Source organism: Tetrao urogallus (assembly GCF_951394365.1).
Source record: "Tetrao urogallus genome assembly, chromosome: 4".
Lineage (NCBI taxonomy): Eukaryota > Metazoa > Chordata > Aves > Galliformes > Phasianidae > Tetrao > Tetrao urogallus.
In genome coordinates, this window is record NC_136817.1 from 11,819,825 (window position 1) to 11,846,379 (window position 26,555).

The following is a 26,555-nucleotide window of genomic DNA, read 5'->3' on the forward strand; positions in this document are numbered from 1 at the left end:
AAGCAACAGAAAGATAGCTTTTTTTTTTTTTCATTGCTAGTATTTCTATTCTGAACACAACAGTGAAGAAATTTAGCCTTTACTTCAATAACATTACCAGTGAGATATCTACTGAAAGCAATAGCTATCCTTTCGCCACGACAACAACGGGCTTTCTCTTCAAATATGTGATCTCTTCATTACTATTTTATTCTTTAAGATGCAAACAGAGAAGGTGAACCAAACAAAGTTCAACCAATTTCTACATCTGCAGAACGCTTAGGAAAATATTCTCTCCTTTTTCTCCCAATTCATACTATGTCATTTAAAAGTTTCAAGCAACTTAATTTAACATTCTTTTAACAGAAATGGAATATACATTAAGAAAGACATAGTAAGACAACCGAAAATAGCACTGTCAGAGCTTCCACAGGCAACTGTTTGCTTCAGAAGTAGAGCAAATGACATCGAACAGCGGATTTCACAGACTCACATCATTCTGTATCTTGCACATCACTTTAGCAAATGTCAAAATAATGGCAGAATTCAGATTTTTTCTAAATGATGTTGATCTCCTAAAACATTCTCACATACGTCACTCTTATAAACTGCATTCTGACTGCATTACATTTTTCACACATCCACCATTGAAAGCTACCTGCAGGCAAGATAGACAAGGTGATCATAGAGAGGGACCAAATGAAACCTACTGTAAACATATCCCATCACTTTCTTTCCTAAGTCCCTTTATGAATATACTTCAGGTAGAGAACTTTGGACAAAGCATAGGTGATACAGCTACATGTTTCCTATGTGTTACTTTAACAGGCAACATCAGCTGAGATTCAGTTTGGCCATTTAATAAATGAGAACATCTCACTTTGTTTGCAACCTCATCACCTCCAATTCTAACAACAGGTCTGCAAGTAGGGTGGCAAGTGAGATCACTGAAGATTACAGTCCGAATTTCCCACAGTGGCAAGAGGGAGAAGTGAGTGCCTACAGGAGAGGATTCCACACAGGTACCTAAATCTATACAGCATGGTTATCCCGTCCCCAAAGGAAACGCGGGGCTTTCTGCATGAACCTTTGCAGAGAGCAGGGCTTCAATACAGCATCACACCACACTTATGGTCGTCTCCTTGTTTTAATCCTCGTAAGGAGCTTCTGAAATTTTAAAAGGTTGATAGTTTTTCAAACTGTAGACTTTCACTTTTTTTGCTATGAGCTGAGGAGTTAAAAGCATTACTTACTCTGTATTCAAAGAAGCTTTTTCAAGTGAAAGTGAAGATTTTTAAACTTTAAAATCTGCTTGAGTCACAGAGGAGAAAATCTATCTAAGCCATCCACATGCCAGGCCCGTCTGCACAGCTTCATGAAACCATGATGCTTTGACAGTGGGTCTTATGTATTTTTATCAAAACACAGATTGCACTCCTCTGACTGTTTTAAAGTTTTATGCTCAGTGGGTGTATAGTCAAGAAAGAAAAGCTGTTTAACAATACAACACATTGCTGAAAAAGGCAACTAGCCAAACCACAACGGCCTTGCCAATTACTATTTTTAATATTACTTCAAATATAGCATCTTCAAGTTGTTGTAGATTCACAAGCACTTAATGCATAGCGGGATTTACTCAGTTATTTTCCTTACAGCTAGAAATTGAACTACAGATACTGAAGTGGGATACTGGAGGAAATCACTCACATTACAGCAGATCAATTTTTCTAGGAGAAATACAATTATTCAGAGAAACAATCTTCTACATCAAGGTGTGATTTAGCACCTTCTCAACTTCAACCCACCAACTTGGGCTCACCTTGCTGTCACCTGGACAAGCAAAAGATTACCACAGATATTTCAGCTAACTGTCATGTCTTGACTACATTTTAAATAACGCAAATATTCACCAATCGGTCCATAATGTCAAAGCAAATAAGTGATTCATTAATTCTTGTTTCTCCCAGAGGAGGTGAGTTCCTCAGGCACACCTGGTTTGTAGGAACAACTCCCCTCCTCAAGAAAAAGCCAAATTTTTTTTGCTTTTAATGTGACTGCTTCCTCTCCAGGACAATCCTATGACCATATTATTTTTGACCCTGCTTCAAGCAAATAACTGAGAGTCATTTGCATCTCCAACTACTTCATGAGTTTCTATAGAACCGAACGGAGTACCTCCTTTCTTGGGTCCTTCAGAGGTTCTGATACTCAGAAGAAAAAGACTTCATTACTCAGACTCCAGGCAAACAGAAGATAACCACAAGGAACCACACACACACAGGGATCTGCAGGTAACGGATGCATAACTTGAGCACAACTGCCTCAACATCTGTAGTAAGCAGACTCCTCAGCTCACCTATGTGAATGTCCCACGGATCTCATGCACTGCTCATGTTTCAAAATAACCTCAAACCCAGACAGTTAGGAATTCGGCATTTCAGGAATAGAGGAAACAAAAAAGTTCATAATTATCCTGATCCAACCAGAAAGGTTTGATCCACAAGCGTACATACATACAGCCACAAGTGTAAATATTCTGTCTGAATAACTCTATTTCACCTACACTTTGGTTGGATCAAGCTAAATTCTGTACTGTCTGCCATCATGAAACAAGTGGAAAAAAAACCCAACCTTAAACATATAGATCTGCACTGCACTAAAATCAGCACTTGGTTAGAGATCTGACTTGATTGCCCTCCTTCTTACAATGACGTTCATGTCTAAATATCAAATTGTCTTCATACAGAAAAAAAAAAAAATGGAAGCCCTGTAGGAACAGATGTAGAAACAGCATAGATTCAAGCTGCTGATTTATAGCTCTACAGAGAAGAATCTGCTTGCAATCTTCTCTCAAGGAAATAAAATGTACTATCTTATCAAAAAATGATCAAAAATTTTCATGCCAGCACGTTGTAAAAAGCGCTTCTCTATGTTTAAATGTTTTATGTTTTATGTTGCAAAAACATTTTTCAAAAGAAGTCTGATGCTGTAAAGCAAAGGTCACATTCTATACCGCACAGCAGCATGTCAGTGAAAGGTTTATTAATGAATGAGGGCTGACTGAATAAATACTCAAAAACATTAAAAAAAAAAAAAATACACTGAAAATTCCTTCTTAAGGAAAGGAACAGGTGCTTTTCCCTCTAATCATCTCAGTTATTTCAGAAGGCTAAGTCACATGAGCAGGGACTGCACCTTCTGCAAGAGTTTGCTGGATATGGCTGTAATAAGAGACTTCCAGGCAGATCCTTCTAAACAATTCTGTCACCATGCAGCATTTCAAACCTGACCTGCAGTGTTCTCACTAATTCAGTCCTAGACCTCTCTTCTCAAGAGACCGTCTGCTTAAAAAAAAAAAAAAAAAAAAAACACAAATTATTTAGTGGATTTGTTTATGAGTTTGCAGTGGAAACACTGGCTTATCCTTAATTGATAGGATGTACTTCACTGGTTGCGGTAAAAACAAAACAAGCAAAACAAACAAACTAAAACCTTGGTTGCATAACACTAATACAATTAATTCCACTCTCAGGCCTAGCATGCTCCACAAGCCAGATGCTCCCTCCAACCAGCCTTCTGGCTGACCAGGGAGAGATCACAGTGGGTGTTCCCAGGCCTACAACTGCCACTGATTGAGAAGACACACTCCTACCAGACATACTAAATTGTAATCCAGTGTCACATGTGTTGCACATATTGAGTCCACTGCAGAGGCAGCTGTCCTTTGGGACCTTACTTTTCCAATGTTCTCCTCCAATTGGCACGTTTCCTCAGGTTGGGTCATCATACTCTATCATACCACATCACCAGCCAACTTCAGCCTTGCCATTTGTTAAGCACAGACAAGGGAGAGAGGTGAGGTGAAAACAGGAAAGAACTGAGGGGAGGCTCACAGGCTGCTCTCTTACATGAGACGTTTAATTTAAGCTTCTCATTTCCACCTTCAGTTCAGGCTACTCTGATACCTGTCTTTTTAAATTGCCTTCAGCACTGTGACACCACTGCTTCTAGCCACTCTCATCCAGGCCAGACCCAGCTGCCCCTGGACCATGCTCCAGCCCCTTCATGGCCTGCTGCTGAAAGGAAGCATTAGGTGAGGTGATTTCAGGAAAACCTGGATGGGATACTCTTCAGTAACGAAGAGCAGCAAACAGGAGTGACCAACTGAACATCTGAAGATGCTTCAGCAAGGCAAGGTATTTACATTACCTTCCAAACAGACAAAAAAAAAAAGGCAGTAGGTAATTTTTCTACCCTCCTGTGAATATAACCTTGTCCAGCTGCCAGATTTCAATTTACTCAAATCACAGGAACTGCAGAAGCTAAAATGGCCCTTTTTGCCTAACATCTTACAATAATCTAAACAGAGCTGCCTGGTCACTAGGATGTTTTTTTTTCCCCCCTCTGTTGCTTTAAGAGCATTCCCAAGCAGTGGTTAAAACACAGAATCCTTCAAGTTGGAAGGGACTTCTGAAGGCCACCTAGTCCAACTCCTCTGCAACCAACAGGGACATCCACAGCTAGATCAGGTTGACCAAGGCTTGATCCAGTCTCCAGAAACAGTGCATCAACCACATCACTGGTTCCAGTAATTCACCACTGTCACTGTAAAAGATTTTTTCCTTACATCTAATCTAGATCTACCCTCTTTGAGCTTTAAACCATTTCCCCTTGTTCTATCACCACAGACCCTGCTAAAGAGTCACTTCCCTTCTGTCCTGTAGCTCCCCTTTAGATACTGAAAGGCCACAATAAGGTCACCTTACAGCCTTGTCTTCTGCAGGATGAGCAGCCCCAGCTTCTAGCCTGTCCCATAGGAAAAGTGTTCCAATCCATGGATGATTTCCTCAGCCTTCCTCTAAACACACTCCAACCGGTTGATTTCTCTCCTGTACTGAGGACTCCAGGTGAGGTCTCAGCAGGGCAGAGCAAGGGGGGAAGGATCACCTCCCTCACCCTGCTGGCCATGCTTCTTTTGATGCAGCCTAGTTGATACAGTTGACTTTCTGGGCTGCAAAGGCACACTGCTGACTCACGTCCAGCTTCCCATCCACCAGTACTCCCAGGTCTCTTTTGCACTCAATCCTTTCACCCCCCAGCTTTTATTGGTAATGGGGGTTGCCTCAACCCAGGTGCAAGATCCTGCATTTGAATGTGATGAACCTCACAAGATTCACCTGGGCCCACTGCTCAAGCCTGTGGAGGTCCCTCCCTGTGGAGACCTAGGTATCTCCAAGTGGGGTAGAGCAGCTGTGTGAGGGACACCAGCTGCCAGACAGACCAAATGCCATTGGTTCTAAACCAGTCCTCTTCCAGAGAGAGCTGACAGCAGGAGAGGTCTGCCACTGAGGATGAAGCTTCTATACCAAAAAAAAGAAACAAGATGTGACATTCAAAAGCAAATAAATTCCAGTTTACTAGAATTAGCAGAATAAAAAGCATCAGAAATAACAGATTTACATTTTAAAATAAAGCTTTTAATTCTGCCTATCAAACCCAGCAAATTAGAGAAGGGTACTAGATATACAGCAGAGCTCATGTTCAGTGGTTTGGCAATCACGTATTTTAACAAATATATCTTTGTTACCCTTAAATATTAAATACAAACATAGATCTCTCTAGTTCTCCTAAGAAAAAATACGTTCTGGTCTCTGGAATCTTGGAATCTCTGGAAGTTGATTTGGCACAAGCAGGGAAGACCCCACAAGCCTAACTGTCTGAACATCTCCTGTGCTGTTAAAAAAATAAGTTCAAGTTCCATAATCAGATATGCAGAACAAGAGAAGTTGACAAACTCAACTTTAAAAACAGGTTTTTTTTTGTTTTGATTTCTTTTTTTGTCTTTCTTGACTGGAGGAAGAGCCTGGATATACTGAGTATCTCTTTGTTGAAGTAGTTTCTAATGTTATGCTGGGTTTCTCTAAGACATATTAAATATTATACCAAGCCAAATGCAGATGTCAGTCTCAAAGCCTTTCACGGAGCTCTAAAAGTAACTGTAGGTATTCTCTAACTGTATCGGGGCTCTCCCACTTACAAACAGGACAGTGATCTTCAGTGTAACAACATGAAATCAAACCTATAGAGACACCTAAGCAGGATGAAGATGGTTAATACTCTAACAGAGCTGTGACTTCAGGACTAGCACCCAAAGATTCTGCTACGAGCATGGGGTAACTAACTGGAAACAAGTGGATCAGTACAATTTAGAATCTGTAGTATTATGTTCCCATGGAAAAGGCAGTGCTGACACACCAGAAGAAATACATCGTTTAAAGTAGTTTGTACAAGACCTGGATAAACCCTTGTGAAGAACACCGTGCAACTGTGCACAATTGGTTTTACCTCAGTTGAAGAAAGAAGTTCAAGTGGAACAGGTGCAGGAAACATCTGAGAACGATGGGTCTACTTGATGAGCAACGTCTAGTTGATGTTAGAAGTGTGTGGTTTGTTCAGCCCAGCTGAACGAAGTCTGGCAAAGCAGATAGGATGCACATCCAGTCTGAGTCAGAAAGATAAATCTCACAGATGTACTATTCAACTGTGCGTTAACTCTGACAACAAAGACAAATGGGTAAAAAAAAAACCTGTAACAGTAACAACTTGAAATAAAAAGGCTTCTACTTATCAGACGGTGCAGAGAGCAAAAATCTTCACTTTCAATATGCTCCATGTTGACAAACTGCACAGCATGGAAACGAAGAGGACCGGTCCCTTCCAGCTCCCTGGTTCTATGCATCCTATGTGTGTTCAGGGTCTGTTGTGTGGAACCAGGATGCATACGTAAGATTCCCTTAGCACTATATACGTGTAAAATTCAAAGAGCAAATAGAAGCCCAAAACAAAGTCCTCTACAGAACTATCACAAACTTTAGAGCCTTCTGCCTAGACAAATTCACAATAATTTGTACACATACGCACAAGAGAAGGACCCTCTATTATTCTCTGACTGTTATGTGTATACAACTCCACATTATAATGAAGTCTTAAAAGCTGAATTTTAAAAAGAAATCCAGTGTTTGTGCTAGTGTGTCACAACAGTCATAAAAAAGATCTTGTTACACGTAATGGGTTTGGGTCAGATCAGAGTATTTTGTCTTGTCAATGATGAAAGAGATAGCAAATAGCCAGGTAAATAACCAGGTGGAAACAACGATGCACTTCAAATCTTTCACATGAATGACCTGATCTGTTAACAGCTAATGCACTGTGCTGCTTCTCCCCCACAGCTGTAATCAGCCTTTTGTCACATACCAGTGAAATCCATTACCCACAATCTCCTTATCAACTTCCAACGCTTTCCAGCTATTAAATATTTGCATAGTTAACAATGCGTTTGACTGGCATCTATTCTCATTTACAAAGTGTGTGAGAGAGAAAACAGAGTAATGTGTAGAATTCCTGGGTTGGCTTTTCTTTTTTTTTTTTTTTTTTTTTTTTTTTGTAAAGAAATGACAGCTACTTTTAATAAAAAGATTGACCGGAAATACCGTAGCATTTGGTGAAAACTTAAGAATCACCAACAACTTTCAAGACTATCTTATAATTCAAGGATGGTGAACACAGGAGAACACTTGAGAAACTGCCATATTTCAATCAACATCGAGTTTCACTGATGTCATTATTCAGCACTCATTTTGTTTTTTATCCAATACTTGCTCAGGATTTTCTTCACTGACTACTCGCTCCTGAATTTCTAGTACTTACAGCTTCACCACTGCAATGCATCATAAAAATAACTAATATGAAATCCAGAAACTTAAGAAATTACCAGAAAACAAAACATCGCTGAATAAATCCAGTAACGAAGCAAGATGATAAAGCCTCAGGAAGACTGCATCTTGACACAGATGTCACAGCAACCCCCTTTGGTGAAATAGCAGACATGGGAGCAGAGTATGACAGTTACATGGAGGTTTTTGCCAAATGTATTTTTGAAAACATGCATGAATTTTGCATTGGCTTTTTAACATTCCATGCTAACTGGTTTGCAGGCACACTTCTGAAGTGCGTAAGATGCATAAACATCCATAACACGTACTTATCTGTTGTATTTTCTTTCATGGCTTTCAATAACAATTCACAGATTCACACACCTGACTTTGGTTACTTTGATAGATATCTGACCGTGTTTCCAGAAGCTGAAGAAATCACTTCTGTCAAGGCACCAAATCTCAATAGCAACAGTGACATTAAGACATCAGCAGAGCTGAAATACCATGCCACAAAATGCGCAGCATCACATTTGGCTCCAACACAAGCGCAGATGTTCTTTTACATACTTTGACAGCAAATACAATCAGTGAAGTCATAACACTTGGTAGAGTTGCAAGTCCATGTGCTCAACCACGTCTCAGGACAGAGAGGAGAACCCCGTTTCAGAGCAACTGGAAAGAACTGGACCGATGCTCGGAAGAGAAATATCACTACATCCACTACAGTATCTATGTTCACTCTGATTCCAGGGCAAATCCAATAAACACAGACCTTTGTGAGGAATTAGGGCTGCCCTCCACCTGCATAAATCAAAAACATGGAACCTCTGAATGAAAATAAACGTGCTTTCATATCTATTCCTTCTCTTCATGTCTAAAGTTACCATCTAAGGACATGCATGGGTGTGATGATCGCTAAAACTGCTGCAGAGTGCAGTGCTTCTAAAATTCTATTATTAAAATTATACATTACAACGAGGTTTTGATAGCTTGAGGTTATCAGAGAGATCACAGCAGTATTACCTCCACAGCATGACGACATCTCTCATTTAACTGTTTTTTAGTAATGCAAATGTGCCCAAATACAGTATACTTATGCATTCAAGTCATAAATGCTTGCAGGTGGATAGGAGTCAGTCTGTCTCAATCAAGCTTCAGCATGGATTGCAATGTCTTTAACCTGTATTCACGTAGGGTTAAGTCAGTAAGTCTGAGTGAAGAAATGCAGGGTTGAGCAGTGAAAGCTGGAGTGTAAGATTCAGGTGAGGTTCTCTTAGCTCAACTTGCTGCCACGCTCTGCTTAGTTTTTCACCTCCTAGAACAAACACTGCTCTCAAAATTCACATAGAGATGTGTCACGACAGGTGGCTGTTTAAGCCACAGTCCCATTAAGGTTCCAAGTCAATGAGTAAACATTTTCTCTTGAGATTATATGAAAAGGGGGAATGTTATTACACTCACAAAAGAAAAAGACAGAACACGTCATATACTAACTGAAGATGGACATTCCTGTTCATGTCCAAATGATTACTCGGGATTCCTCAGGAATTCCTTCATCAAATCACAAGCATCATTTATTGATTTATTTCCAAAAGCAAAATTTCTCCTGCATTACCATTCTACTTTTTCAGGGGTGCTTGCTGTCTGTCCGTCTGTCTCCAGAACATTCAATTCTGTTACCTCTGGTTTCAGCTGAAGATCTGAGCTGACAAGAGGAAGCAACCTTCCCTCAGTGCTTTGTTACGCAGACTCCTAACCATCATTAACGAAACACTGCAGAACATTGCAAAGAAAAGTGAACAGCGTAAACCTATGTAAACTTGAAACTGATGTACCTTACAGTAGTTGGTTTCAGCACTTCTCACCGTATCTAGGAACCTTATCCAATTAAATATCATTTGTGGGACGCTGTCCATTCATAACACCACTACTGAGAACATAATATATTAATTGTTAGTAATAAGAGTTAATGTGAAGATGATGATATTGCAGATTAATGCATCTCCATGTTGAGATTCAACAGCTTATTAGGCGAAATGTGATTCAGAGGCACCCATGGAGAACGCCATGATTCTTTCAAGTCCAGCTAAGCGTTCTCAAAAGGATAATTGTCTGATAATTGGATGCACAACATTTAAGGTTTCATTAAATCTATCATCATCTCTTAGAACGCTTTGTTTGAGTAAGCTTTCTAACCAAAGTTCATAGCAGATAGAACACTTGTCAGTAACGTAACTGACAATCTTACGTTTGACACAATTCATTTCAGATAAATTATTTGCATTTAATGCATTATTTATGGTAAGTCTCACACCTTTATCAATGCTATTTGGACAACTTATATTTTCATTACCAGGCAATTAGGAACTCAAACGGCGGTGCAGATCAATATATTCTCTGATGCACAAGGCAAAATTTAAACCATAATCATGACCAGAGCTTAAGCTATATAAATAATAACAAACTAAGGGACAACAACTTATTTTATTTCTGGCAACACTGAGCACATTTGAGGCACTACATATGGGGAGCCTTAGAAATAGGACCACTAATTCAATTACAGCATTCAGATTATCATAGTATGACTCCACGGAAGAATTTGTGCCAAACAGCACCAAATTCATGAATCATCACTCACTGAAGGCACTGAGTTCAAAGAACCCTCAGTGTTATTCACCAGAAGCCCAATTCAGCTACCTTGGAGCTAAACGGGAGTTCTATTCTCAAATTTGAAAACTCCACTCTGTATTAACTAAGCACTAAAACTTAGTTGTTTCTGACTGCATGTGAAATGACAGGCTAGAAACATACAAACTATGTGCGTGATGCCACTACACATTAAGATCACATGTACCAAGGAAATTCAAAGGAAAACTGGAGCGCAGTTCACAACAGCTAAAGGTTTGACAGTCCAAACCACAGGGTGCCAAGTTACAGGAAGAGTATAGCGGGGCATGCGCATGCCGGCCCTGGCACCTGCTGCTGGATGACTGAACACTCACAGAGAACCTCATCTCAGCAAGGTACGCACACAGTGTGACCTGGATGGCTGCTCTTCACGGGTCAATTCCTCAGCAAAGGTATCAAGGAGTTTTAAGTGTTTACACACTCTAAAAAGAGTCCTTAAGTTTTGGGCATTCTGACAAAAAGGGTGCAGCTTTTGCAGCTCTCCCATCCCCAGACTAGTTCACTACTCTGACAAAAAAGTAGTTCGTGCATTTTACCTTCCCCAAAAAGAACAGATCCAAGTTCTGTTACAAACAGCAGAAAAATTAATGTGCATTTTACAAACTTCTTATACAGTCATCCACAGGGCTAGTGGGAAGAACAGAAGCATATGCTTTGCCTTCTGGTTCTTGCACACACTCAGATTTTTACTACCTCTACTGAGAAGTATCAGTGACACTTGCAATTTATGGGACAGAATGTTTTGCTATCTGTCCATAAAGTCACAGAAAAAAAGATTGTATCTTGCTTGAAAAGTCAGGCAGATCACTCATTAACATTTCCTTTTCCACAAGAAATATAGCCCAAGGTTAGGCTACATGGAGTACCATAACTCAGGGGGGTACACCAGGGAGAAAGCTGAAGAAAAAAAAAAAAAAAAGCGGAAATTTCATTCACTTAGAAACTAAGTCATGGGTTTCCACGACTGTGCTTGCCTAGCAATTACACATTCCATTCAGGAGGGAAGAAGAGAGGAAAATATGAGAGGTAGTTAGTCTGAAATCAATTTACTTGGAGCAAGAACAAAGCAGCCATTTTTCTTGGAACAATTATATTTCTCAATGTAAAGTAAGTATATGGTTGTACGTGTGAGGAAAGCTCTGCTAGCGTATAATATTGATACACAGCACATTGATATACATAATACAGACAAAGCTGTCCTCGTATAACCATAGCTATGCCAGTTAAATGACAATTTACTACAGTAAATTTAACTACTGTACAACAGCAATCTTCCTGTGCAGCTTTACTGAAACAGTAGCTGATGTTGTTATAAGCACTCACACACTATTTATTCCAGTCCAGTATTACACACTATCACATATGCACATGATACATCAGCAGCTTAAGCATCCCTACTAAAAAACAATATGCTGTTAACAAATTGGTTCAGACTAAGTCCACACTTAGTCCTCTTTCAAGAGTGCTCGGTTACACATTGTGTCATTAGTAAGATAAACCGAAAAGACAAGTTCTACTCCTGAAATCCTGGAATTGCTGCAGGCTGTTTCCCTGCTCTTCACAAAGCCAAAACCAGCACCAAAATAGCAAGTTCTCCCCAAGCTCCAGGACTTAGGGATATGGGTGTCACCAAAGAACCCTCATCTGCCTGTTAAAGTTCCTCTGTTCTGTGCTTACTAATCTCTTTATCATTCTGAAGATACAACTTCACCTTCACCCTTTTCTTCAGCCACACACTGTGAAGAACCAAAGCCCTGACTGAAGACAACTAACAACTGAGAAGGCCTTAAACTAACAAGAATCAAGTGGCATCGCCTTATCAATGTACAGAGACTCCGGTCATTTATCTTTCTGATTTTGACATCATTTACATTTACCACAAAAATGCCCATGAGCACAGTCACCCAAGAGCGCAGCTTCACCTCGACAGCGCTCTCTGCAATGGGCCTGTCATCCACTCTGTACCATTACAAGGTTTTCCAGCTTCTGCACGTGAAAGCTCTCCAAGCGATTTCCTAGCTGGATGACCACCTTATGCAGGCAGCTTTTACTCAAGACTCAGCTTGACCAGAAGTGTATGATTTTGTGATTTTGCAACAACAGGTTTTGTTCCTTCCAGAATGAAGTGCAACGAGGACTTGCATTCATTGTGACACACTTCTACAGTCCTAATGGAAGCCAGTTCATTTCAAACATCAACCAGAAAAATCTCCAGTTATTTAAGCACTGTTACATATCACTCAAGTTTTTACCTTAAGTATATGGATTAGCCATTAAAATAACATCTTAAGATCACAATACTTACAAAAAGCAGAAGCAGAAGTGGAGTTATAACAATGCCCTGGAAGAAAAAGAATAGATTTGTTTATTAGCCAGGGAAGCAGAATACACGTCGTACTTTGATACATGGAAACGCACAATTGTCATTCAGCATCATAAAAATTACGTGACAATGAATTTAACTTCACCCTTCAGAGAACTTTTTTTTAGCAACTGTACATCAACCATTTTGGGAACCACGCTCATTACAAAGTTATTAATTTTAATTTATTTATTTATCTCTAGCCTTCCCCATTTTGGACCTAAGCCCCTCCAATCCAGGAAGCCTGATAGATAAAGAAAAAATACAATTATCTCTATAACTTCATATCTTCATAACAAATACCGTTCTGTACAAATAAAGTTACCTTCAAAAACATTATAAAGCCCTCCCCTCACTGTACTGCATCTTGACTCCATCAATTGACTGATCAAGTGCGTCTTGACTCCAGTTAGCCACCCGTCCTTGTGATCGATTCCCATGCTACCCAATCGCAGGTCTTCATCTGAGCAGAAGCCACAAATCAACCGTGATGAGTTTGGTGTCGTGACTGCATAATGTAAGCTGATATTCCCCACGGAAATGAGCTGAGATCTCAAAACTCACTTCACTTGATTAGACTTCATGTCTCACTGGTAGAAGACAAGTCTTTCATCTAATTTAATCACACAGGACCACCTCAGCTTTCCACAGCCCCCTGGCAGATGCAAGCAAAAGGATTTTTTGTCTTCACTGACAAGGAACAAGTTTAAAGCTGATGATTGGACAAAACAGAGGGTTTTAAGTTTCATGAGACCAATTCTTAAAGTGAGTTGTTTGGGTTGGGAGTTAACATGACATGCTTCAGTTTCATGGCTGCAAAAAGCAATTCCCCATCATCCTTCCATCTCACTTCAATATTTTATTATTGCTCAATAAAATTATTTTATCATTTAATGCATGCTAATTCGCAGAGGTTGCTCAGAACTTCTCTAAGACAAGAGTGTTCTTCATCCTAACATTTCTCAAGAATAATTCCTTCAGCTATCCACAAACTTGACAGTTTCAAGTCCAGAACTTTCATACACACATCTACAGGGATGCTTATTTTCTGTTTTGTTGTTTTCTTTTTCTTGCCCCATATTAACAACAATCAAACAAAAAGGCACTTTTTCATCCGTAACACCCCTCTACTTAAATATTTTGGAAGCTAATGTAAAGGAAAACCGCACACAATTAGTGTTCTATTTGTTTTCCGAGGCCTTGTCAAGACACTGCTCCAAAAAAAAAAAAAAAAAAACCACACAGGAAATACACACCACAAGGATAGAGCAGGCAACAGGTAAGCTGTGCAACTTGAAAGCACAGCAGAATTTTAGAGTGTATTTTGAAATAAATACTATATGCCACATCTGGCTGCCCCACAGTCCAGCGATCCATAATCATTTACCTTTTCGCAAATGTCACAGCTGAGATGGATCACAAAAGACAAGGTAGATCAAGAAAGACAAGCAGCAGTAAGAATTGCTTTAGGGAGTCACTTACTGCCTACAGGGAGACCTACGCTAAGATACAGATACAGTTATAAATAAACATAGGTGTTCAAGCACATTACCCGAAAACGGGGAAAAATATTGAGATAAGGGTGGAGGCAGTAAGAGTTGAATTTGTGCACAGCATCATCTACAACACTAAGATGAAAGAAAGGATAGCAAAATTTGTATGAAGTGGATGTGGCAGTCACTCCATAGAACGAGCAGTTACTATGAAAAACTGCTCAGTATACCAGAGCCAGACCTCCCTTTTCTTCCCCTTTTCCCCACGGGCAATTATATTGCACAGCTCAAAAAGTACCAAGTGCTTGAGTAGTTCCTAAGCACCCTGAAATTTTGGGATAGCGGAACACCATAACAACAGGTTTCCAAGTTCAGACACTTCTGGGCATGTGTGAAGAGAAGCAAAAATCATACAACATAGAATCACCAAGGTTGGAAAAGACTTCCAAGATCATCCAGTCCAACCATCCACCTATCACCAGTATTTCCCACTAAACCATGTCCCTCAGTACAACATGTAAACATTTTTTGAACACCTCCGGGGACAGTGACTTTCCGGGCAGCCCATTCCAGCACCTGACCACTCTTTCAGAGAAAAAGTTCTTGTTAACTTCCAACCATTATCTTCCCTGATGCAAATTGAGGCCATTCCCTCCAGTATTCTCACGAGTTACACTGGAGAAGATAACCACTTCACCCAAAGCTTCCTTCAGGCAGCTGAAAAGAGCAATAAGGTCTCCCCTGAGCCTCCTCTTCTCCAGACTAAATAATCCCAGCTCCCTCAGTCACTTCTCATAAGGCTTGTGTCGCAGACCCCTCACCAGTCTCGTTGCCTTTCTCTGAACACGCTTCAGGGACCCAAGGTCTGTCTTTTCTAAATCTGATGGAACCTCACTGATGCAGCACAATCAGCCACTGCATGCTTCGTGCCTCAGCACATCGCAGAAAAATGCAGAGGTAAAAGCAAAACAAGCTTTTTGTTTTTTGTTTTAAAGCTCCACTTTATCCATCTGACTGACAAAGACAGCATCCTTTCTCCTTTAGATGGGATCTGTGACTTGGTATCTATTTGCTCTGTGAGGTTTGAGATATTTGCACAATGCACAACAACCACTGCAAGTTCAAAGTTTGCAATGTCATAAACAAAACGTTACCTCTGAGAGAGCAATGCTTCCTCATAACTCTGTAAGTGGAGACGAAGAGAATACCTATACATATTTACTGCACTTGTTGAGAATTCAGCCTTCAAAAAGTCAGTTCTTGCAATGTTTTGCAACTTTTTGCTAATGAAACCTGGATATCTGAACAAGCAGAAGCAAGTTTCCTGTTGTCTCATCACAGAAAGGGTGTATGATTTGAACTTGTCCATTTGCAACACACAGGCAATTCTCTGAACAAAAAAGATGAACAATTGCATGGTAGAGGAGACACATTCTTATTTAAAAATAGATGCTGTTGTTGAATCAAATTAATTTTACGTTGATGTTTCATTTTGATATGGAGTGCTAGTTGGAAAAAGCAAGGACTACATTAACACCAAGGATTTTTTCCACTCAGCAGCACTGCATTGACTGTGATGGCTTCTGGGCGCAAGACTCGTTAGCGAAGCAAGGGCTTTCAGACTGACCAGGAGATAGAAGAGAACAGACTAACTTTGTGTACATAGAGCTCCTCAAGGTGGGCTATGAAAACATTTGATGCACTTCTATGTGCAAAAGCCAGCCTCTTCAGGTTTCTATTCCGGATTTGAAGGAGGGTTTACATGACTAAGGCATATCTAACAGAAGATATTACCTTACCCTGCGCACAATGCCTCACTCCAACTCACTGCCTTTCCATCAGAAGTGCCCGTGTACATACAGAGTAAATTCACCTTAAAGCCAACCACCACAAGTTAATGATGACTACTTTCATTTCTAGGGCAAAAACAAACAGTAATTCCCTATGAAGGAACAGAGGATCACGGTTATCTGATCCCTTTCTGCTCATGGGAGCAAACAAGGACAATGTGTTCTGCAGCGTGTGCTGCAATTACCTGTGAAGGAAAAAAAGGAAAACAAAAAAAGAGGCAAAAAGGAAACTGAAAAAGGGAAAATAAATCTAGGGCTTTTAAAATATTTTGACTGTTAACACCATCAGAGAGAAAAGGTATCTAAACTGGACTACTACTTTCCCTGATTTGATTTCCAGGCAAGTGCTGTCAGATAGCATATAAACAGATTGGAGATTAGCACTTCCAGCAGAAGCTGAGCATCTGCCCTTGAGAATGAAAGGTCATTGCACAGTTTTAGCATCTTCAGAGTTTGGGTGGAGTGTTAAGTTTTCTGACTGCTGCCCACAACGGAGTCGAAGTTGTAAAGTGACTGCTGTTTGCTATCAGCAGAAAACTTTCAAGAAATCCATTTACACCTCTGATGTGAAAGACTGACTGAATATATTTCAACGACTTCAGTGGAAGAGAAAAAAAAAACAAAAAACTCAACCTGACCAGAGACACTGATACAAAATAGGAGTCGGAACAGCCATAGTAGATACCTGTAAATACACTTTATAGCACGTATCATGAAACATGTCTTGATGTAGAACTCTCTTAAGAGACTTTAAATACACACGTCTGTGTGCGTGCACGTGTCCTTTAACAGAAAAGACGGACCCAGAAATGCGTTTAATCACTATTTGCCCTATATAGATAAAACATGCTAAGAAGTTGCTTAGAGGTTTCATTCACTACAGAACTGCTACAGAATAGATACTAAGAAGTGCTCTCTTTCTCCCAGGGAATATGTAGAATCGATAGACGTAATTGGCTGCCAAATGGGAAAGCAAAAGGAAATAACATGATGGATTGGTATCTATGATGGCAAATCATTGAAAAAGAAATTATGCAAATAATAAGACCAAGGTGGGCATAGGTCCAAAGGGACACATGGCAGAAGATGAGCAAGGATTACTGTAATGAGGCATAAAATATACGCCAACTTTCCTTCCTCTCCTTTACTCACACGCTTCCGTGCAATTTTTCTTCATTCTCCCAGGTCAGCAGTGTGACACATGTGGCAATTAGGAAGTCAGAAAACAAACAGAAAAGCAACTTCTAACCAAGGCAGCCTCTGACTCGTCTTAAGAAATACAACTAGAAAGCACAGAAATGTCTATTTTCAGAAATCAAGTTCCATATCCTAAAAGGCACCTCAGAGCCGGGCACAAAAGGAGCAGAAGTGTAAGCAGCATCAAGTTATAAGCTGAATAAACGCTAGTAAAAACCGTCTGCACAGCACTTGGATTACTACTGATTAAGTAACACGAGCCAACTGGCTATGAACTCTGAAAATTTCTTCATAGAACAGGAATAAATGACAACTGAAACTACCTACATCAGCGTACAACAGTTTCTTGTTTGTTCCACTCCCACCCCAAGTCAGCGGCAATTTCTGGAAAAGAAAGATGGGGACCCGCCTACCTGCTGCCCAACAGTAGACAATCTTTGTAGCTTTGCTGTTCACAGAATGAGATACAGGCTTTACCCTGAAATATCATTTCCGTTATTCCTGTTTCTTGTTGTCCCATTTGCTCTCTCGGTTCTATGCTTGAAAATGGCACTCCAAGCCAATTCCATCGATCCGAACGAAGCAGCGCATGCCTTCCCTTACCCTCACCGCTTACAGAAGGCATAGCTCCACAGTCCCACATTGTGAGCCCAAGTCCACTTAAGACACTGCTCATTGGACAGGATATTATGTTGTGACCCTCTGCACTCTACTGATTTAAAACGTAGCTGATCTATTCTGCACTCATCACAGTTTCAAACCTTATATAAATGCTGACTCCTACTGCTGGAACAGGGCTTTCACATACCTGGATAAGCAGCGAAAAGTTTCAGGAAGAATTTGCCCTTACCAAACTCCCACTTAGATGCAATGACACACAGCCTCTAGACAAACATCACAGAATAAGTTCAAAAACTTCCTGCTGAATATAATTCCTTGGTTGCAAATCAGAAGAGCAACAATAGCAGCAGCTAGAAGTCAGGTCGGGATGGCCTGTACAAGTCCTCGCGAAACAACCATTTTGTGCTGAATGGAGCTGCAACAGCAAGATGCTGCGCAGGCAACCGTGTATTGTGCACATCAATTTCTGAGTATTAAACCATTTTAATATGATTTCAATCCTGTTACTGAAGTAAATTGGAAAATATTTCAGCGCATTATTACACAAATCAAGTAACTGCAAGAGCCTACACAAGATAGTCTTTTTCTGGGTTCTTTAAACAGCTTTTAATATTTATCTAAGCACGGCCATAAAAAAAAACTACGCTGCTCGTTTGTTTCTACTTTAAGACAATATTGAAGATGACAAATTTTTGTTGAATTAGACGTTGAGCTAGGTCTCTTAATTTCCATGCTAACACATACTTCCCCCCTTTTCAAACTAAACGTCCACATAAATGACATACTTACTAGTTTTTATCTCTTGCCATTTCAGAGCTCAAGTTAGAACCGCATTATCTGCTGTGCTTACCATTTCAGTCACTGCCCTCCAATGTTCTCGCGCTCATCCCCCAAGGGGCATCACAGAGGCTTCTGATGCCAAATAATCAGTTGTCTTACATTCTCCAACCTTATTATTATCTAAGTTAAGTTGCAGAAAGCAGTCTTTTAGAAGTCCCCTACTGCACATCCCTTCCTTTGTCAGCTACTCCGAGGATATTGGATCTGAGAAGGCTTATAAAATAACAGGACTTTGGAGTGAATTTTTTAATTTAGTTCTTTATTGTACTGTTTTATAAGAAATGATTGATCTGAATGCAGGGTGGGAAGAACAAAGGCTTTATGAATTGATGTTTTTTAGGACACAGATACACTCATTGTCCTCACAATGAATAATACGAAAATAAAGAAGTATATTGAAACAAAGCATGAAGCATAAAAAAAAAAGCATCAAGTCAAATTCACACATTTTGTTAATTCCACACACTGTAGCACTAAGGCAGTGGATTTTAAGTCAGAATTAAAAATAGTTTCGCACAACCCTAATCCAAGTATAATTACAAATATGTACCATTACAAATATGTACCTCAACAACAGCTGCAGCTCATTCAATTAGCAAATTATGGACTTTAAGAACAAAACCGTAACATTACAAATGCTGTGTCAAATGGCTTTTCTTTTATTGAGGCGACAAAATAAACCACATTTCGTACCATGTATGAGATTATGCATGGCGCTTTGTGAATTGTTTCCAACGTTGCACCATCACTGTTCTGTTGTGATAGTACTGAAAAGCACACCAGCAACAGCCAACGCAGAATATAAAAGCACTTCCACAATTAATGCAATTACTAATTGCAAATATTCCCTTCACGCATTTTACGCAAGTAGAAAATCTAAACGGAGTCAAAAGGCATTAAAGCAGCAAGGGCTCAGTACTTCCAGAGCAATAAAACCTGGAAAGAAACAGTGATCCCAAATACCAGCATAGCATCACTACAGCTGCCACAAATTAAGTTTAATGAATAAAATCAAAAGGAAAAGTTTTCCTTTTTTCTCCAGTAAGTTCGAAGGGACGGGTTCCAGTACAGGGTTAAGAGTTAAGCACAAAGTATGATGAATATTTCACAAAGGTAAAACTCCACACAGTTATAGTTAGCCTGGCTTCCCAGCAGAGGGCATCTTCAACACGTGAGAAGTTTTCCTCTTAGCCAGCAGTAATTCAGTAAAGACCTTCTAAAGTAAATATAAAAACTTCCTTGGGCTTTGAAAGCATTACTGGAATAGAATCCAGAATGATGCACAAAATACAAAGACATTCGAACCCGGGTTGGAACTGAGTGCTTCCATAAAATACCATGATGTCTCACAGCCTACGCTAGAACAGCAACGCTGCAACAGTAACAGAATAGAACTGAGTTAGGCAGGAGCTGTCTAGCAAGCTGCATCTGTAGCTGGGAAAACTGCTCCTGCCTGCACTTGCCTTCAGCTGTAGCATTCCCCCTGCTACTGCACGTGACCAAGGGAGGTCGTGGAGGGCCACGGAGGAGAGAGCCAGTTGCCTGCTCAAACAGCTAGCACCTTCCCTCAAGCTCCCTGCTGGTGCTCTCCTGCAGGAGGCATCAAGGCAGGGGTCCCGCTGACATCTTCAATACATTCAGTGACACTGCCAAGCCTGCAGCTCCAGCTGCTTCCCATTGCCTCTTCACTCACTCTAGCTAACCATCAACCTTGGCCTCAACACTTCCTCCCTCTCCTTTTACATCCCACCCACCAAGAATCTTTCCTCACAGGGACAATACTTTTCCCTAATTCCATCTCAATAGCTGCTATCTGTTCCTACTCACACATTTCTTACCCAGTGTCACCCTTAGTGAAGACCACTAATCCTATACATTAGCATGGGAACTGAATTCATGTTTTCACAAAGTAGGCCTTCCCTAGAGGACTGATGAGAGAACAAAAAGGGGCTCTTCTCAGCCAGCCACACCTGTGCATTTTCTGACCTACCTCCTTGCCTTTGCAAAAATCATTTTGACACTGCTCTGCTCTCTCTCCTATGCAAGAAGGTTCTCAGCTCCCCTAGCACAGTCGCAGCGGGACTGAGGAAGAAGGCAACACAGTCCGGAGAATTCGGGTGCCTGGATGTATAAGCATGCAAAATGAAGACAGAAGAAACTTAAGATTTCTTCTGCACTACGTGCAGTGTACGCTAGTGCCATGTTGAGATCATGTCACAATTTCTCTTTTGCTTTGTGCATAGAAAACAAACGCACTAACACACACATTTGTAATGAAAGCTATTTTTCCATTTAATGTTAAGGTACGTTTTCTGAAAGAAGATGACAGACGACCCAGATTTCTCCTGTATTTGGATCTACCTAGATTAAGCATCTGTATGGGAACTGCTGAGTCACGGCCTGAACCTCTGATTAATCACCTGAGGCGAGCCATGAGTCAGCCAGAGGAGCACAGGTGAAGGCAATTCACCTGTGCTGCCGGAAGGGGTGGAGCCAGGCTCCACCCCTCCTAGACCTATTTAAGAGCTGGCTACCAGAGGGGAAGGATCTCTTCTGGAGATCCCCTCTCTTGGTGTCTTCTGGTGAGCTCAGCCGAAGGGTAAGCTCTTCCGCTTATTCTCTTTGTGATCATTGTCTACCTTGCTTGATTCTCTCGATTATATTGTGATTACAACATCTTGATATCTGTTGATTAAACAACTATATTGCAATTATAGCATCTTGATTATACAGCATCATATCTTAATTTTAGTTAATAAGACAATATTAATAGCAAAACACGCCAGACAGCATCCAACCCGCTTCCACCAAACCATTTCACAACATAAAGGAAGGCACGCTAGATGGTGCTGTGGGACCTTCCAGAGAAAAGAACTTCCTCCTCACAGAGAAGTTACACTATCAAATTAGCCATCTAATCGATTCCATGTTTTGAAACACATTGAGGAGTATTAAGCAACAACCAAGAGAAAAAACAGATCTACAGAAAGCAAAGGAACACGCTACCTAAGCCTTGTTCTGGTTGATGTTACTTTTTGGAATAGTTAAGTGCCCCTTCGCCACTGCAAAGATTTTTCACCTGTTCCCAAAACAAGAGAAAGCAAGTTTCCGTATGTTCTGCACCAGGGGTAGTTACAGAAACCTCCAAGGTAAGCTGTGACAGAAGCTGACAAGTACCACAGAAAGAAGCACTCATCCAAACCGATTTTATTTCTTTTCTCCCGTAGCCTCTCTTGGAACTGAAAGCTGCTTAAATAGCACAGTGCCTGCACGAACACCATCGATATTTGAACTGGAGCACACTTTACGATAGCTGACTTACATGCTTTGTTGAAATCAACTCCTATCTCCCTCATTTTTCTTAAAGCCAAGAACCTCAAAAAGAGCAAGTATAGAACACTGAACAACTCCTCTATATGACACACAGAAGAAAAACTTGATATAACGCACAGGAACATCACGCCAATAAAAGCCTATAAGCATTCACTCACTAATCAGTAGTAGTAAAACACAACTGGAATTGTAAAGGTCTTTTAGGAACTTCAAATTCAGAAAAACCTCTTAAAAACCTACAGATGAAGTGCTGGATTAATACTCGCTCACCCATAGAGTGGGTTTGTTCTGTGGTAGCAAACAAGCAAGATACCAGCCCTCCTCTACAATCCAGACAACAGTACAGTTTGTCTGGAAATACAGATAAATTAGACAGCTCATTTTCGCTTTGTCAGGAAAATTTCCCATCAGCAGAGGCACTAGCTGTATTCTAAGATGAGAAACGCATTCCGAATTCCCTTGGGATAAATGTGCATGGGACCCTGCAGGGTCCTTTCCAAGTCTGCTGCAAAGTTCAGCTAATAACAATTAGTGCATGACCAAGCTCGCTCATGTACTATTCTTGTTTTTTGTTTAGTACCCCAAATTGTTTTATTAAAATATACAACAAAGCTCATTCAATCTCTTTTCCCTTATTATTCCTGGATACGATTCCCTTTCAGAACAGAACATTTCAAAAGCATTAAGCCAAAGCTAAGAAAAACACAAACACGTGTGCATGCGCACACGTATACACAAACACAAAAACCCAGCCCCCAATATGGTAATCTGTATCGCTTGTGTTCTTGTGCTGCCTGCCTGGCCCCAAGTCATCAATAATGAATAGAAATGTACAGCTACAGCAGTAGCCTGTGTCATGGGCTTGTCAAGGATTTTTGAAAAGGAACAAAAACACAGGTTTGCCATTTAATTGCATCTTCTTTTGCAAACACGAGACAGCGAAAAAGGGCTATTTCAAAAGGGGAGGTGCGATTAAGCCTTTACATTGTAATTGGTTTACTGCACCATACAGAACTGAAAATTATTTCCTTGTAATGCAACCAGTATTCTCCCAGGCCTGTGAATTCAACAACTATGTTCATTTTGAGCACAGGGAGGAGAGGTTCTTCCTATTTTAAGGTAACAAATAGTACCGCAGAGAAGTAAAATAGCACGGTTTGCATAGAGGGCGGCTTTATTTTCCAAGAACCCGGCAAGTTCAGCCTCAGATGAAATCCTTACTGAAGGAAGTTAATACACATAAACACATATCCACAGAGTCACTAAGAGCAACAGCCTTACTGAAGACACGCAGATCTTAATGAATTAGTTAGATCAAACTTAAAAAGGATATGATTGCTTCATCTACTATTTCTTTTATATTCCCACATACATTTCTACAGACAGTGCAAGCATAGTCTTGCAGACATGGTTATGGGACACTGCACGACCACTGCCATGGGCCGGGTGCATGGCACACAACAAATGTCTTTAGGACACGCACAAAGCAAAACCCAGTAGCAACCCCAAATCTTTCTTGCTTTCTACACCCGCACTGTCTTTTCAAACACTGACTTCCATAGTAACTTCCATAGCAGGTGAGTCATTAGTCTGCACTAGAAGAAGAGACCAAGGATGCTTTTTTTCAAGAAGCCTAGAGCTAAATGATTTGTATAAGAAATGGAAGTATATAAGCACGTGCTTTCACGTGCCAACCAACACCAAGACAACTCAATTCAAATAATGCTGTCATGCCAAAGCTAACAGCAAACAAAAGCACTACTTAAAAACAAGCAAAGATCCGCAAAGCAGCCATCAGTAAAGCACTGCTCCACCAACTGACCCGCGTTACACTGTGACAACTGTTTTTAATGCATAGAATGGGCTATTATAGTATTCAGCAGAGCTGTGCATAAATTGCTGAACATGCAAGGGTTGAATATGTTATCAGTGACTGAGTACGAAAAAAGGAACATAAAGTACCTTTTTGGCAGATAATAAAATAACTGCCTCGAACATCACAAACCGCTACAGCACACTAAGGATAAAAAGCCCCAAACTACAGAGAAATGGTTGCTCAGGTTAACTGAGTGCAAGCAAAGACTATTTAGTTCCAAACAAAATTTCATTGTGTTTCAACAGTTACCAAGCTATTTCATAGCGGTTGTTTCTCAGTTTTAAATCTAAACATGCCTCAGCATGACTAGATGGATTATCTTCCATTTCACCAATTCCATACAAGCTGTAAAAAAAAAAATTCTGTTCTCCTAGTGACAGGTTTGTATAATTCTGCACATGCTCAGCTCCTCTCAACCAAGGCTCATGAAACTTCTGTTCTCTTGCATCCCTTGTGCAGAGTTTTGGACATCCTCAGAGAGGTGACACTCTACACAATCTGCATTTTTAAATGCTCAATATGCACATTGGCAACTAGAAAACAGCTTTTTGCTCATCTGCAGTAGGGCGAGTCAAAATCCACACTTGTTATTAGTGCCACACGGCCTCAGGATATCTCACATTTTTATTTTCAACCAATTGCTCCAAAGATGTCTAGTTCTTGAATCTATTCACCGGATACGGATCTCCCAGTCAAGTCAAAAATCGAAGGATTTGTTTGTTCAATTACACGCTACCTCAGAAGTCACAGATGACCCATTTGGATGAGGTGTTGCTCACAGCAGCCTGCCCCTCAACCCAACGCTCCAAATTTCTCATCTCGCTTCCTTAAAAAGCGACACTGCTTTGAAGCACGCAGGAAAACGGTTGAATGTACAGCTCCATCACTTTCAAAGAGCCCTGTCTACTGTGACCTCGCCTTGACAGGACCCGAGCAAATTCATCTCCCCAGGTCCATATTGGGTGTTTCCGGTGCCATCTCCCTTACAAGCACAGAGGAGCGCCACACAGGCAGGCTCCAGGCTGCCCAGTGCCCACCTCACGCTAGTCCAGACTGAGTACCAGTGCGAGGCTGAGCAAGGCAACAAGCAAGAGGCCCACACATGTGCAACGAGGGTTTTGTGGGTGTCCTTAGCCAAAGGTGGCACATCACTGTTCACCTGGGAATGGTGACATCTGCATACACTGAGTGTATGGGAACAGGTAAGATGTAGAAAACTAAGAACTCAGGCACAGGCAGCCCAAAGAACTGAAACACAGGAAAAATAACAGGAGAGGAAGATAGAAACGGGGGGGGTGGGGGGTAAGGGGCATTGTATTTCCAATTCCTCTATGGGTTCCACTGCTGAAACTTGCCATTAAAAGGAGCCTGCTTTTCCCATCCAACAAAAACAATGGTTTTGCATTTAAATCATCTGCCCTGAAATGAAGATCTTTGATAACGTAACATAACAGTACTTCCAGAGGGGAAAAATTGTTTCTGGAAACATAACAATCCTCTCTAGCAGAGGCTGCACAGGCAGGGAACGGAGATGGCATGGGAGAGCTGAACCAAATAAAGACAAAGTATTTCCTTCACAGCCCCCACAAAGAAGGTTTTTTGATTTGTGCTCCCAAGGGCTCAAATGGCAAGACAGTACAAACTTGGAAGGTGTTTATTGTGTTAGAAGAGGTAAAATGAGGGAACAATGGAAAGAAGTTATCGAAGAGCTCTACTTTCTCCTTCTAAGGGCAAGAGTCCTCAGCCTACATTGTCGCTCTCTGCTCTTCGCCACAGGCTTTGCCCAGACTCTTCCCAAAGCATGACTGCAAGGCTGGAAATTCACGCTATGGAGTTAGATCACCTGTGGAGTTAAACTTCCAAAGACCTCAGTTCTCTGTATCCAGGATAATTCTCCTTCTGCAAGTAGAATGCATTCCCTGTAAGAGTGAAATCCCTTACAACGTGCCACACACATTCAGAGAACCTCATTAGCTGGAGGGACAACACACGTCCTTAAGGCTTTCAATTTTTTACTGAGCATTTCCTGTTTCTTTTTAAGCAACTAGAGATTCGCTTTTGCCTACTCTTGCGATTAACAGCTTTCATCAAGTGCCTCATCTTGCAGACGCTCCTTGCCACAGAGTTCATGGAATGTGTAATTCCCCCCTATCTCCACTCCAAATAAGTTAATTTGAATATGTGAATTACTGAGAGTTGCAACTCTTAACAGATCCTAAGGCTTGCATAGTCCCACAGTAGAAAATTAAGGTCTTGTTACTAAAAAGCAGCAGCGTTGACAGCTTTCTCATTTCCAGATCCAACACCAAGGAAATTACCCTCTCATCCCAACAACAAGAACAACCATCCTGTAGGTTCGAAGCAGCAATAAATTGCCCTGGGTGTTCCAGTACCAGTGCTGTAAATGAGCTGCCAGCCGTCTAACATCTCCAGAAGTTTTTAACCTCCCTGTTCTGCAAAGGTACAGCAAGGGAAGAGCTTCAGGATTCCCAAATGCTCAAGCATTCCCAGGGAGCAGCTTGCCAGATCCCTGACAGCACATTCTACACACAGACACACACACAGACACACACACAGACACACACACAGACACACACACAG

The 26,555-nt window shown here is 40.8% G+C and overlaps 1 protein-coding gene across 2 annotated transcripts in view; it reads right to left on the reverse strand.

Annotated features, from left to right (window-relative positions):
- SLC10A7 (solute carrier family 10 member 7) overlaps positions 1-26,555 on the reverse strand; it is a gene marked incomplete at both ends in the record, with an annotated part of 145,295 nt that overhangs the window by 35,431 nt on the left and 83,309 nt on the right. The window contains one exon of one of the 2 annotated variants that reach the window (XM_079534973.1): positions 12,688-12,723. The exons of the other annotated variant lie outside the window; for it this stretch is intronic. Coding sequence (XP_079391099.1) covers positions 12,688-12,723 — 36 coding nt within the window. The remainder of the gene's footprint in view (positions 1-12,687; positions 12,724-26,555) is intronic. 2 annotated transcript variants of the gene reach the window in all.